The 11,589-nt window shown below is 50.1% G+C and overlaps 1 protein-coding gene across 1 annotated transcript; it reads right to left on the bottom strand.

Moving 5' to 3' along the window:
• Positions 1–2,517: 2,517 nt before the first annotated feature.
• Positions 2,518–10,692, bottom strand: QTRT1 (queuine tRNA-ribosyltransferase catalytic subunit 1). The gene is made up of 10 exons (XM_068980842.1): positions 10,450–10,692; positions 10,136–10,204; positions 9,902–10,040; positions 5,678–5,756; positions 5,460–5,575; positions 3,517–3,655; positions 3,194–3,269; positions 2,960–3,069; positions 2,774–2,861; positions 2,518–2,670 (listed from the first exon to the last, which is right to left on the bottom strand). Exons 1-10 carry the CDS (start codon positions 10,690–10,692, stop codon positions 2,518–2,520), a joined length of 1,212 nt encoding a protein of 403 aa, XP_068836943.1.
• Between the last annotated feature and the right edge of the window lie 897 nt (positions 10,693–11,589).

Below are 11,589 nucleotides of genomic sequence, written 5' to 3'. Positions count from 1 at the left end.
GGTGGATTTCTCCCCTCCAAGCCTCAGTAGACAGACCTTAGGTTATTTATTTTAGGAGAGCTCAGTCCTGTTCTTTCTACTCATATTACTACTAGATGGGATCCTCTCACCTGGCCAATTAATACTTTCTCTGACCCTGGCCACAGATCTAAATTTTCTTTTAGGCACACTCAAACTCTATCAGAATGAAAACCTGAGTCTCAGTCAAAAACTGTAACATCTCATCTACTACAGGAAAACTACCATAATGGGATGGTTCTATATCATTAACAGCAGGCTAGGGTCATTTAAGTATTAAGGACCCACCCTCTTTATCTTCAGTTCAGTTCAGTCGCTCAGTCGTGTCCAACTCTTTGCAACCCCATGAACTGCAGCACGCCAGGCCTCCCTGTCCATCACCAACTCCCGGAGTTCACTCAGACTCACGTCCATCGAGTCAGTCATGCCATCCAGCCATCTCATCCTCTGTCGTCCCCTTCTCCTCCTGCCCCCAATCCCTCCCAGCATCAAAGTCTTTTCCAATGAGTCAACTCTTTGCATGAGGTGGCCAAAGTACTGGAGTTTCAGCTTTAGCATCATTCCTTCCAAAGAAATCCCAGGGCTGATCTCCTTCAGAATGGACAGGTTGGATCTCCTTGCAGTCCAAGGAACTCTCAAGAGTCTTCTCCAACACCACAGTTCAAAAGCATCAATTCTTCAGCGCTCAGCCTTCTTTATAGTCCAACTCTCACATAAATACATGACTACTGGAAAAACCATAGCCTTGACTAGATGGACCTTAGTTGGCAAAGTAATGTCTCTGCTTTTGAATATGCTGTCTAGGTTGGTCATAACTTTTCTTCCAAGGCTAGGAACAATTAAATTATATCCTTAAATTTACACTAATCAGCCTAGCAACACTAGGAAATTGGGCTGAGAATCTTAAGGATGGTGCAAATACATCATTTATCTAGAAATAATAAAGATGGGTACAGAACAGATTAAATAAAATGACCTAAGAATATACTGTGTGCTTAGGTGCTAAGTTGTGTCTGACTCTGCGATCCCATGGACTATAAACCACCAGGCTCTTCCATCCGTGGGATTTTTCAGGCAAAAATACTGGAATGGCTTGACATTTCCTTCTCCAGGGGATCTTCCTGACCCAAGGATCGAACCTGGGTCTCCCATGTCTCTTGCACTGCTGGTATATTCTTTACCTGCTGAGCCACTGGGAAAGCCCAAGAATATACTGGGTTGCACCTAACGGAAGTTCAGGGTGTGCAGGAAGTCAGGCCCATAATTCTTTTATGACTTTGATAATACTGCTAGCTGTGCTTAGTAGCTCAGTCATGACTCTTTGGGACCCCATGGACTACAGCCTGCCAGGCTCCTCTGTCCATGGAATTCTCCAGGCAAGAATACTGGAGTGGGTTGCCATGCCCTCCACAAGGGAATCTTCCCAACCCAGGGATCAAACCCAGGTCTCCCACATTGCAGGCGGATTCTTTACCGACTGAGCCAGCAGGGAACCCCAGTGCTGCTAGCTCTGTTATTTGTATCTGCCAGTTTTACAGAATTGTTTTTTCTTACAATTATCAAATATGTAACTGAGCCTCCAATGAAAATAATGACTAGATGACTCACAGCAGTTGATGAGACATACAGTTCTGAATACCTTCAACTATTAGAATAGCGTAACTCTAGTTATGGGAAGATGCAGCAAGAAGGAATATTTTCCTGGACCATAACTAGAAGACAGGTGTATAGAGATCTTTGACTATTAGGACCTAGTCCAGTAATAGCACGCTGAGTGGCTTATCAATAAAATCTTCTCCAGAGAGCATTCCTAGTAGCATGGGACAAAATGGTCATGAAATGCCTCCCCAAGTATGGTTGAATCTATTTCCATGATGGGCCCCTGTAACTGTCGCTTGCCAAGGACATTCGCCATCTGCCTCTGTGGAGACTGGATCCTGTGCCGGTGCAGCTGTTGACCTTTGACCTGCCCTGAAGGGAGTTCAGGACGGAGAACGAGGCTCTCTGTGCTCCAGGGAAACATGGAACAGGTCTTTGGCTAGTCAGATATTTTCAAGAACCGATTTCATGATCCCAATCCTTGCATCTCTTCAGATCTGGAAAAGCACTAAATCCCTTCAAGGTGACACCAGCTCCTTATTGCTTGCAGAAAACCTTTCGTAAAATCAGTGCCTGAATGCCTTGAACTCCTCCTTCACCAAAATCATATATACTGACCTCCCCCTACACTGCCTCTTCGGAGCAGTCTCTCAGCGCTATCTGAGGTTCTGTCTCCTGGGCTGCAGTCCTCATTTTGACCCAAAGAAAAGTTAACGCGAAACTCTCACCTTGCGCAACGTTTTTTTAGTTGACAGGCCCCAGTGACACTCGGACCAGAAAGGGGACCTAGACAGGCCACTTCCCCAAGAAGATACAGGCACACTCTATGTTATAATTAAAAAAAAAAAGTCCTTCAATATATTCCACCCCCTCCTCTTCCCTCCCTCCCCCCAAGCAGGGTCAACCCAGTGTGATCCCCACAGAGGCCAGGGCTTCAGTGGCCCAGGTGGGACAGAGGGTGGGGTCCCCATACATGGTGCTCATGAAGTCCCTCACGAAGGCAGGAAAGCGTTTCTCCACAATGCTGGCTCGCACGGCGCTCATCAGCCGCAGCTGCAGGGTGGGAGCAAGGCGGGAGGCAGGTCAGCCGTCAGCCACCAGCCACCAGGAGACGGCCCCACCCCGCTGGCCTTGCTCCCCCCAGCCACAGGCCCACCTGATAGGCGATGTTGTGAATGGTGAGGTGGTGCAGGGCCGCGGTGTTGTCACTATGGAGCAGGGTGTGCAGGAAGGCCCGGCTGTGCCTGGGGACGGGAGGTGGGGAGCGGGGGGCCTGGTGGGGCCAGGTCCTACCCACCCCCGCCCTGCCCCCACTCCTGCGCCAGGCTCCCTCCCCTCCTACTTCTGGCAGGTGGGACAGTCACACTCTGGGTCTATAGGGCGGAAGTCCTTCTCGTACTGCTTCTTCTTCAGTTGCAGGTTCCCCGTGGGCACTAGGGCAGAGCCAAAGCGCTGGGGGTAGCCGGAGAAGGAGAGAGGGAGGGGGTATCAAGGGGGTTTTCCGCTGCCTAGCCTCCCCTCTACCTCAGCCCCATCCCTGGAATCCCTCCCCAGTTCCTCCTCTGCCCCAGCTCACCGCTGTCCGTGTAGGAAAGACACAGTCAAACATATCGCATCCGAGAGCCACGCAGACCACCAGATCGGTGGCATAGCTGGGGGGGCGGGGGGCACACACATGGTGGGGGAGGGTAGCAGAGAACCTCAAGCCCTGATCACACACCCAGGGACCCCCTCCTCCCAACATGGGCACCCTCACCCCCAACAGAGGGCTAAGTCCCCTCCTAGGCAGGGCTGTGTCTTTCCCTGGTTCCCGACACCCCGGGGGCAGGGGTTCCGAGGAATCCACTCCCCACAGGCAGGGATGGGGGGTGGGCGGCATCTCCCCTCTCCTCCACGTACCCGACTCCCATCAGGTAGCGGGGCTTGTCCTTAGGCAGCTGCGACGTGCTCAGCGCCACCATTCTCCAGAACTCGCCCTTGCTCTCGCCCCCGCTCAGGCCCCCGATGGCGAAGCCTGGCACATCTCGCTTGGTCATCTCTGGGTGTGGAGGGGCAAGGGCAGGGGTGATCAGGCAGAAAGAAATAGGCCTCAGCCTCCTCCTCTTCACCCCCAGGAGAGAGTGGGTGTGTGTGTATGTGTCTGTGTATCCTGGGGCTGCTGGTGATGTCAGCTAATGTCCATAGAATGCCTGTGACATCTCTCCTTCAGTCCTTAGGAGAGGCCCAGGGCCCAGGCTGCCTCAGCCAAAACCCAAGATGAAGCCAGATATGTTTCAGAATTTTCCAGATTTTACAACTGTGCACATCCTCCATGAGGAATAATTGCCTGTCATCGAATGCTGTAACATTTTGACAGCAAAATGTGTACAGACTCCTAACAACTGGGGTCAAGAGGTCTGGTCTTGCCGCCAAATGAATTGCAAATCCCTGCAGGTTTTAGATATGACAGCTGGGCAAACTGGGACTTCCCTGGAGGTCCAGTGGTTAAGACTCTGTGCTTCCTATGCAGGGAGCACAGGTCTGATCCCTGGTTGCGGAACTAAGATCCCACATACCACATGGCGAGGCCACAACATTAAATTAAAAAGAGTACATAATGATGCCAGGTGCAGGTGGGACACCCTGAACAAATTTTCCCCTTTATTCCTCACTTTGACCCCTTCCATTGGGGTTCCCAAGCTGAGAGGTCAAGCCACTAGCCCAAGGGTGCATAGCCATGAGGCAACAGATCAAGGGGTTGGATCCAGTTCCGTGGACTCCAGAATGCAGGGTCCTGCCTATGACACCTCACTGCCTCTGAGCCCCCATCTCTGCCCCGCCTTGTCTCCATGGCCACAGCCGTGGTTCAGGCCCTCTGTCACCCACCCTGCCCCCTTGGCAACTACTCCAGCTTCCTCTCTGGACCTTACGCTTCCCATCCCACTGGGGTTTTTCTCCCACTCGACAGCCCTCCACAGCTCCCCAACACCTCAGTGTGGTGCCCCAGGCCCTCCGCTGTCGGCACAATGCCTCTGGCCCAAGCCTTTGCTCCTGACCTACTCCCCAGGGACAGAGCAGCACAATGTAGGAGTTAACACTGCAGGTTGCAGAGTCCCAAGCCTGGGTACAAACCTCAGCTCTGAAACGTCCAAGCTGTGTGACTGAGAGTACAGGAACTTAACAGCTCGGTGCCTCAGTTTCCCCTTCTGTAATCTTGGGAATCTGCAAGTTCCCACATTACAGGATCTTTATGAAAACTCCATTGGACAATCCATGAAGAGCATTTGGCAGGATGCCTGGTGAACACCTGGAAACTGATGCGTTTTGTGTGCTAAGTCGCTTCAGTCGTGTCTGAACCCGCGTGACCCTGTGGACTGCAGCCCACCAGGCTTCTCTGTCCATGGGATTCTCCAGGAAAGAACACTGGAGTGGGTTGCCATGGACTCCTCCAGGGGATCCTCCCAACCCAGGAATTGAATCTGTGTCTCTTATGTCTCCTGCATTGGCAGGCGAGTTCTTTACCACTAGCACCACCTGGGAGATTGATAGCTATTATTATCTCCTAACGCTCTCTATTCCATGATGCTCAGGGCCTTTGCTTCAGCCATTCCTTCCACCTAGAATGCTCTTTCGCCTAGTAACAACCACTCTCAGGAATTCCCTGGCAGTCCAGTGGTTAGGACTCCAAGCTCTCACTGCCAAGGGCCAGGGTTCGATCCCTGGTCAGGGAATTAAGATCCCACAAGCCATGGGGTGCGATCAAAATCAAAACAAAAACAAAAACAACACTCTCTAAGCATGCCAGGCCCATGTGGGGCTCTCTGTGATAGAAAAGCCCTGGTCCTGTTGGCACACGGCTTTACCTTCAAGGCAAGTGGCTCGGAGATCCGCGTCCAGCCCCCCCTGGATGATGGCAAAGAGGTTCTGCTTGTCCGGCCGTCGATGGGCTGCTATGCACCGATCCAACCAGCGGATTGATCTGCAAGAGGACCCTGGTCATGAGCCCGGGACCTGGTGAGGGGCAGGGAGACTAGGCTGCAAGACCAGAAGGCCCTCCCCCTACACACACACACACACACACCTGTACATGGCCTCTTCCACACGGGGCCCCGTCACAGTACTGCTGACCACATCATCCAGCTGCATAATGATGTCCGAGCCTGGAGAGACAGGACCACAGTCACTGGGAAAGCCCCCATGCTGAGGACGAGCAGAACCCCACAAGTCCCTCTCCAGGTCTTGCTGACTCCCACTTAACCACCCCCAACCTGTTTATACAGCAACCAAAGGAAGTATTTCAAAATGCACATCTGGGGCGGGGGGTGGGGGGGTGCTTCCCTGAAGGCTCAGTGGTGAAGAATCTGCCTGCCAAGCCAATGCAGGAGACATGGGTTCAATCCCTGGTCTGGGAAGACCACACATGCCGCCGAGCAACTAAGCCCGTGCGTCACAACTACTGAGCCCTTGCCCTGGAGCCTAAGAACCCTAGAACCCGTGCTCCGCAACAAGAGAGGCCATCACAGTGAAAAGCCTGCTCACCCATGAAAAACCTGCACAGCGATGAAGACCCAGTGCAGCCAAATATAAAATAAATAAAAATGTTTAAAAAACACAAACGCACACCTGGGAACTTCCCTGGTGGTCCAGTGGTTAAGAATCGGCCTTGCAAAGCAGGGAATGAGGATTTGATCCCTGGTCAGGGAACTAAGATCCCATATGCCTTGGGACAACTAAGCCCGTGCTCCACACCTAGAGACTTAGTCAACCACAACGAAAGGTCCCACGTGATGCAACAAAGATTGTGCCTGCTGAAACTAAGACTCAATGCAGCCAAATGAATAAAATTTTAAAAACAAAATCCACATCTGATTTTGCCACCTGCCAGCTAAAACCCTGCCTTGGATATAGAATAAAATCCCACCTGGGGAATTCCCTGGTGGTCCAGGGGTTAGATCTCAGTGCTTTCACTGCCATGTGGCCTCAGGTTTGATTCCTGGTCGGGGAATTTAGATCTCACAAGCCCCACAGTGTGGCAGAAAAAAAAACATTCCCACCTCTGCAAATGTATCCTTTAAGAACAAAACAAGAAGCTTCCAGGGTGGCTCAGTGGTAAAGACTCTGCCTGCCAATGCAGGAGACAGAAGTTCGATTCCTGGTCTGGGAAGATTCTACATGCTGGAGAGCACCTAACCCCATGCACCACAACTACTGAGTCTGTGCTTCTGGCTTTCAGAGCCAGAAAGCCGCAACTGCTGAGCCCATGTGCCACAACTACTGAAGCCTGCACTCTGGAGGCCCACTGTCTGCAACAAAAGAAGCCACTGAAATGAGAAGCTGCTACTGCTGCTACTAAGTCGCTTCAGTTGTGTCCAACTCTGTGCGACCCCAGAGATGGCAGCCCGCTAGGCTCCCCCGTCCCTGGGATTCTCCAGGCAAGAACACTGGAGTGGGTTGCCATGTCCTTCTCCAATGCATGAAAGTGAAAAGTGAAAGTCAAGTTGCTCAGTCGTGTCCGACTCTTCGCGACCCCATGGACTGCAGCCTACCAGGCTCCTGCGCCCATGGGATTTTCCAGGCAAGAGCACTGGAGTAGGGTGCCATTGCCTTCTCCAGAAATGAGAAGCTAGTGAACTGCAATAAGATAGTGCCCTCTGCTCCCAACAACTAGAGAAAAGCCTTCGCAGCAACAAAGACCCAACACAGCCAAAAATAAAGAAAATAAATAAATAAAACTATCAAAAAAAAGAATAAATACAATGATGTGTGTGATCCCTCGTGGTGATGTGTGTGATCCCTCGAAGTGATTCCTCGTGGTATGTCGGGAGTCTAAGCATCCTTCAATAGGGGTCGAGTTAAGGTTCTTCCCCACAATTCCAAAATCCAGAAACTTCTCAAAAATCAAAGGATTTTTCTTGTGCTAATGGGATACTCATGTGGTAGCAAAACTTGACACAGTTGTCATCTTTTAAACAACCCAATTTACCAAGAAGATTCGTAAGTGTTAATGCAATAAACATGACTGCATTACATATTACATATAAAATATATGTAAAGCATATATACCACATGCTTTTCCACTCCTGGATATATACCAGCAATTCCACTCCTGGATATATACCCAAAAGGACTGAAAGCAGGGTCTCAGAAATATCTGCACAGTCAGATTCACAATAGCAATATTCACCAGAGTTAAAAGCCGAAAGCAACCCAAGTGTCCATCAACAGTTGAATAGATGAACAAAATCGGATACAGACACCCCATGGAATATTATGGAGCCCTAAAAAGGAAATTCTGCCACATGATGTAACATGGATGAACCTTGAGGACATCAGGAAAAGTGAAATAAGCCAATCACAAAAAGACAAATACTGTATATTTCCACTTACACGAGGTTCCTAGAGAAGTCAAATTCATATAGTGGAATGGTAGGTACCAGGGGCTGGAGGAAGGGGAATGGGGAGTGAGTATTCCATGGGGACAAGAGTTTCACTGTGGGAACATGAAAAAGTTCTGAAGATGGATGGTGGGGATGGTTACACAACAAGGTGAACGTACTTAACACCAATGAACTGGACACTTAAGGGTTAAGATGGTAAATTTATGGTGTGTGCATTTGATTACAATTTTTTAATTAGAAAAAAAAATGAAGTGTAAAACCACAGGGTACTGCCCCAGGCCTCACTGAGGTACTGTGTAATGAATGGTATGTACCCTCTATTATCCTTCTAAAATGTAGGGATTCTGATACATATCTGGCCCTAAGAATTTCAGATTAGAGCCTGTGGAGTTATAGATCAGAAAAGCTCAACGAAATATTGCCACAATGTGTCATTACAGGAAAAAAGCAGTGTACCATGCTAGCCAAAGATGGGGCGATGAGAGAAGCAACAAGGGTTTTAACTGCCATGCAGTGAGATGTAGCAAATGCATGTAAACCCATGAGTTCAGGGCAATCCTTAAAAACTAAACATTAGTTTGTCATCAATAGAGGGTGCTAAGTAATCAACCCATGAAAACTAGTAAGAGGGAAAAGAATGAATCCTACTCTTCCTACATGACTGAAATTATTCATACTTGGTCTTCCAGGAGTAGGTGAGAAACTTTTCTCTTTACGGAAGTAATCTGGCTAATAAATGAAGAAAGAGGGACTTCCCTTGGTGGCCCAGTGGCTAAGACACCATGCTCCTAATACAGGGGGCCAGAGTTCCATCCCTGATCAGGGAACTAGATCCCACATGCTGCAAGAGTTCACCCGTCATAATTAAATAGTACAGATGTCACAACTGAAAAAAAAAAAAAGATCGCATACGCCCAAACAAAGATTGAAAGGCCCTCTGTCTTTCTAATTAAGACCTTTTCATCATTGCTTGTCTCCTTTTTGGACTGCAGGCTCCATAGGTAGTATGGTACCAGAACCCAGGCCCATAGCTATAAGCAGAAGCCACAGAATATCTGGATAGAGGGATCTAAAAGCATCAATCTGCTTGGAAGATGGAATGTTTTGAACCTGTTTTCATAGCACTTTACATTGAGAAATGCTAATTGTCTACATCAAAAAATGTAGGTTATTGATGGAGATGGAAGGGGTCTAAAGCCTCCTTGTCACCCCCATTATTTCAACATATCTTTGCCCAGCTAATTTACTATCTGAGAGAAACAACCTACAAAGGTCTGCATAGTCAAAGCTATGGTTTTTCCAGTAGTCATGTATGGATGTGAGAGTCGAATCAAAAAGAAGGCTGAGTGCCGAAGAATTGATCCCTTCAAACTGTGGTGCTGGAGAAGACTCTTGAGAGTCCCTCAGACTGCAAGGAGATATAACCATTTAATCTTAAAGGAAATCAACCCTGAATATTATTCACTGGAAGGACTAATGCTGAAGCTGAAGCTCCAATACTTTGGCCACCTGATGGGAAGAGCTGACTCACTGGAAAAAACCCTTATGCTGGGAAAGATTGAGGGCAGGAGGAGAAGGGGTGACAGAGGATGAGATTGTTGTATGGCATCAACTCAATGGACTTGAGTTTTAGCAAACTCTGGGAGATAGTGAAGGAGAGGGAAGCCTGGCATGCTGCAGTCCATGAGGTCATGAAACAACCGCAGTAAAGATAACACTAAAAGCTACTATAAGTCAGGCCCTGTGATAAGAGATTTACGGAAATTACATCATTATCTTTGTAAACTACCCCAATTTAGGATAATTAAACTGAGGGTGAGGGACTCGCCCAGAGCCAAGCATCACCAAAGGAGCAGGCCCATTTCACCTCCACCAGGGGAAAGAGCGACTCCCCAGGATCCGCTCACCTAGAGCGTTCTGGATCTCCACGGACCTCTCTGGACTCAGAAGGGTCTCATCACCGTCATAAGGGGAGCGGAAGCGGACACCCTCCTCCGTCACTTCGGACAGGGCCACCAGGGACACCATCTGGAAGCCGCCGCTGTCCTGAGGGAGATCCCACCGCAGGGCTGTCAAGTACTGGATGGGGAATATCTACCCCCAAGGAATGCCCTCGAACCCCGGCCTCGACCCCACCTTACCGTCAGCAGATTGTGGGGCCAATTCATAAAGCCGTGGAGACCTTGGGCCTTCTGGATCAGCTCTGGGCCCTGGTTTGGCGGAAGAAAGGGTCAGGTTAGGGGTGAGTGCAACCCTGGGTTCAAATGTTGGGGGCGACAGGGTTGGCCAGCTTCCATCCTCGCTGGTCCCTCACGCCCAGCACAAGGCCTGGGCCACCCGGGACCCTCGATACGCGTTTGTCGATAGACTTTGGGAGGCGTGCTCAGGTCTAGGGAATCTCCTGGGCTCCTCCACGCTCTGCCGCCGCCGCCCCACTGGGGCGCAGCCCACCCACCGGCCTCAGACCCAGATGGTAGGTGTTGCCCAGGCAGATGCGGCAGCCCAGCGCGTCCAGTTGCTCGGCCGTGATGCCCTTCATAGTGGCCTGCGTGCCCACTGGCATGAACACTGGAGTAGCCACCGGCCCGTGTGGCAGCCGCAGCTCCCCGGCTCGGGCCCTGGAGCGGCTACACTCGGCCACCAATCGCATGATCCGCGGGGCCGACTCCAGCGAAGTCTGGCTGGCGGCTGCCGCCATCTTGCCTGCCTTAACCACGTGAGCTGTGGGACATCCTGGGCGGCGCCATGTTGGCTGCGGTCACGTGGCGCCCGATGAGGGCGGGAGCTTGGGGACAGCGTCAGATGAACCATGGAAACGGACGCCTTCCCGCTTCTCTCGGCTGGATACCCAGATTGTTCCTACAGGCAGCGCACAGCCGCAAAGTGTTAAAATTTTCTTGGTTTGGAGGCACATTCCTGCCACTTCCTCGCAGTCAGAGCCTCTCTAAGGTCTTATTGTATCCTCCATCAAATGGCACGAATTATATTACCTAAACATAAGGATGTCTTGAATGTTGAATGACAGGATCTAACTATATAGATTTTTACACCGTGCCTTATGTAGTCTTTTGTCTTTTTTGGCCGCGCCTCACAGTTTGCGGGATCCTAGTTCCCCAACCAGGACTCCAGCCTGGGCAGAGTCCTAACTACTGGACAACCAGGGGATTCTCTGTTGGTCTGTCTTGATTATTGCCTTGCTCCAAGGGCTTAGAACAGGACATAGCACATAGTACATACTCAATAAGCATCAGTTTATGCAATGAAAGAACAACAGATTTACAGAAGGGGAGACTGTTCGACCATTCATTCAACTTATATCTATAGATACATCCCCACTAGTGCCAGCCTCCATGCCGCACAGGGGTGAGAGAGGATGGGTCACGAATTTATTAAGCACTGGTTGTGTTTCACTAATAATAACAGCAATGTGAAAGTGAAAGTGTTAGTCGTTCAGTGCTGTCCAACTCTGCGATCCCCCGTAGACTGTGGTCCACCAGGTTCCTGTGTCCATGGAATTCTCCAGGCAAGAATACTGAAGTGGGTAGCCATTCCCTTCTCCAGTGAATCTGCCCAACCCAGGAATCAAACCTGGGTC

The sequence above is a fragment of the Capricornis sumatraensis genome, chromosome 9, assembly GCF_032405125.1.
Source record: "Capricornis sumatraensis isolate serow.1 chromosome 9, serow.2, whole genome shotgun sequence".
NCBI lineage: Eukaryota > Metazoa > Chordata > Mammalia > Artiodactyla > Bovidae > Capricornis > Capricornis sumatraensis.
Note: the sequence above shows the minus strand (reverse complement) of the source record. Positions and strands in the feature narration are given on the sequence as shown.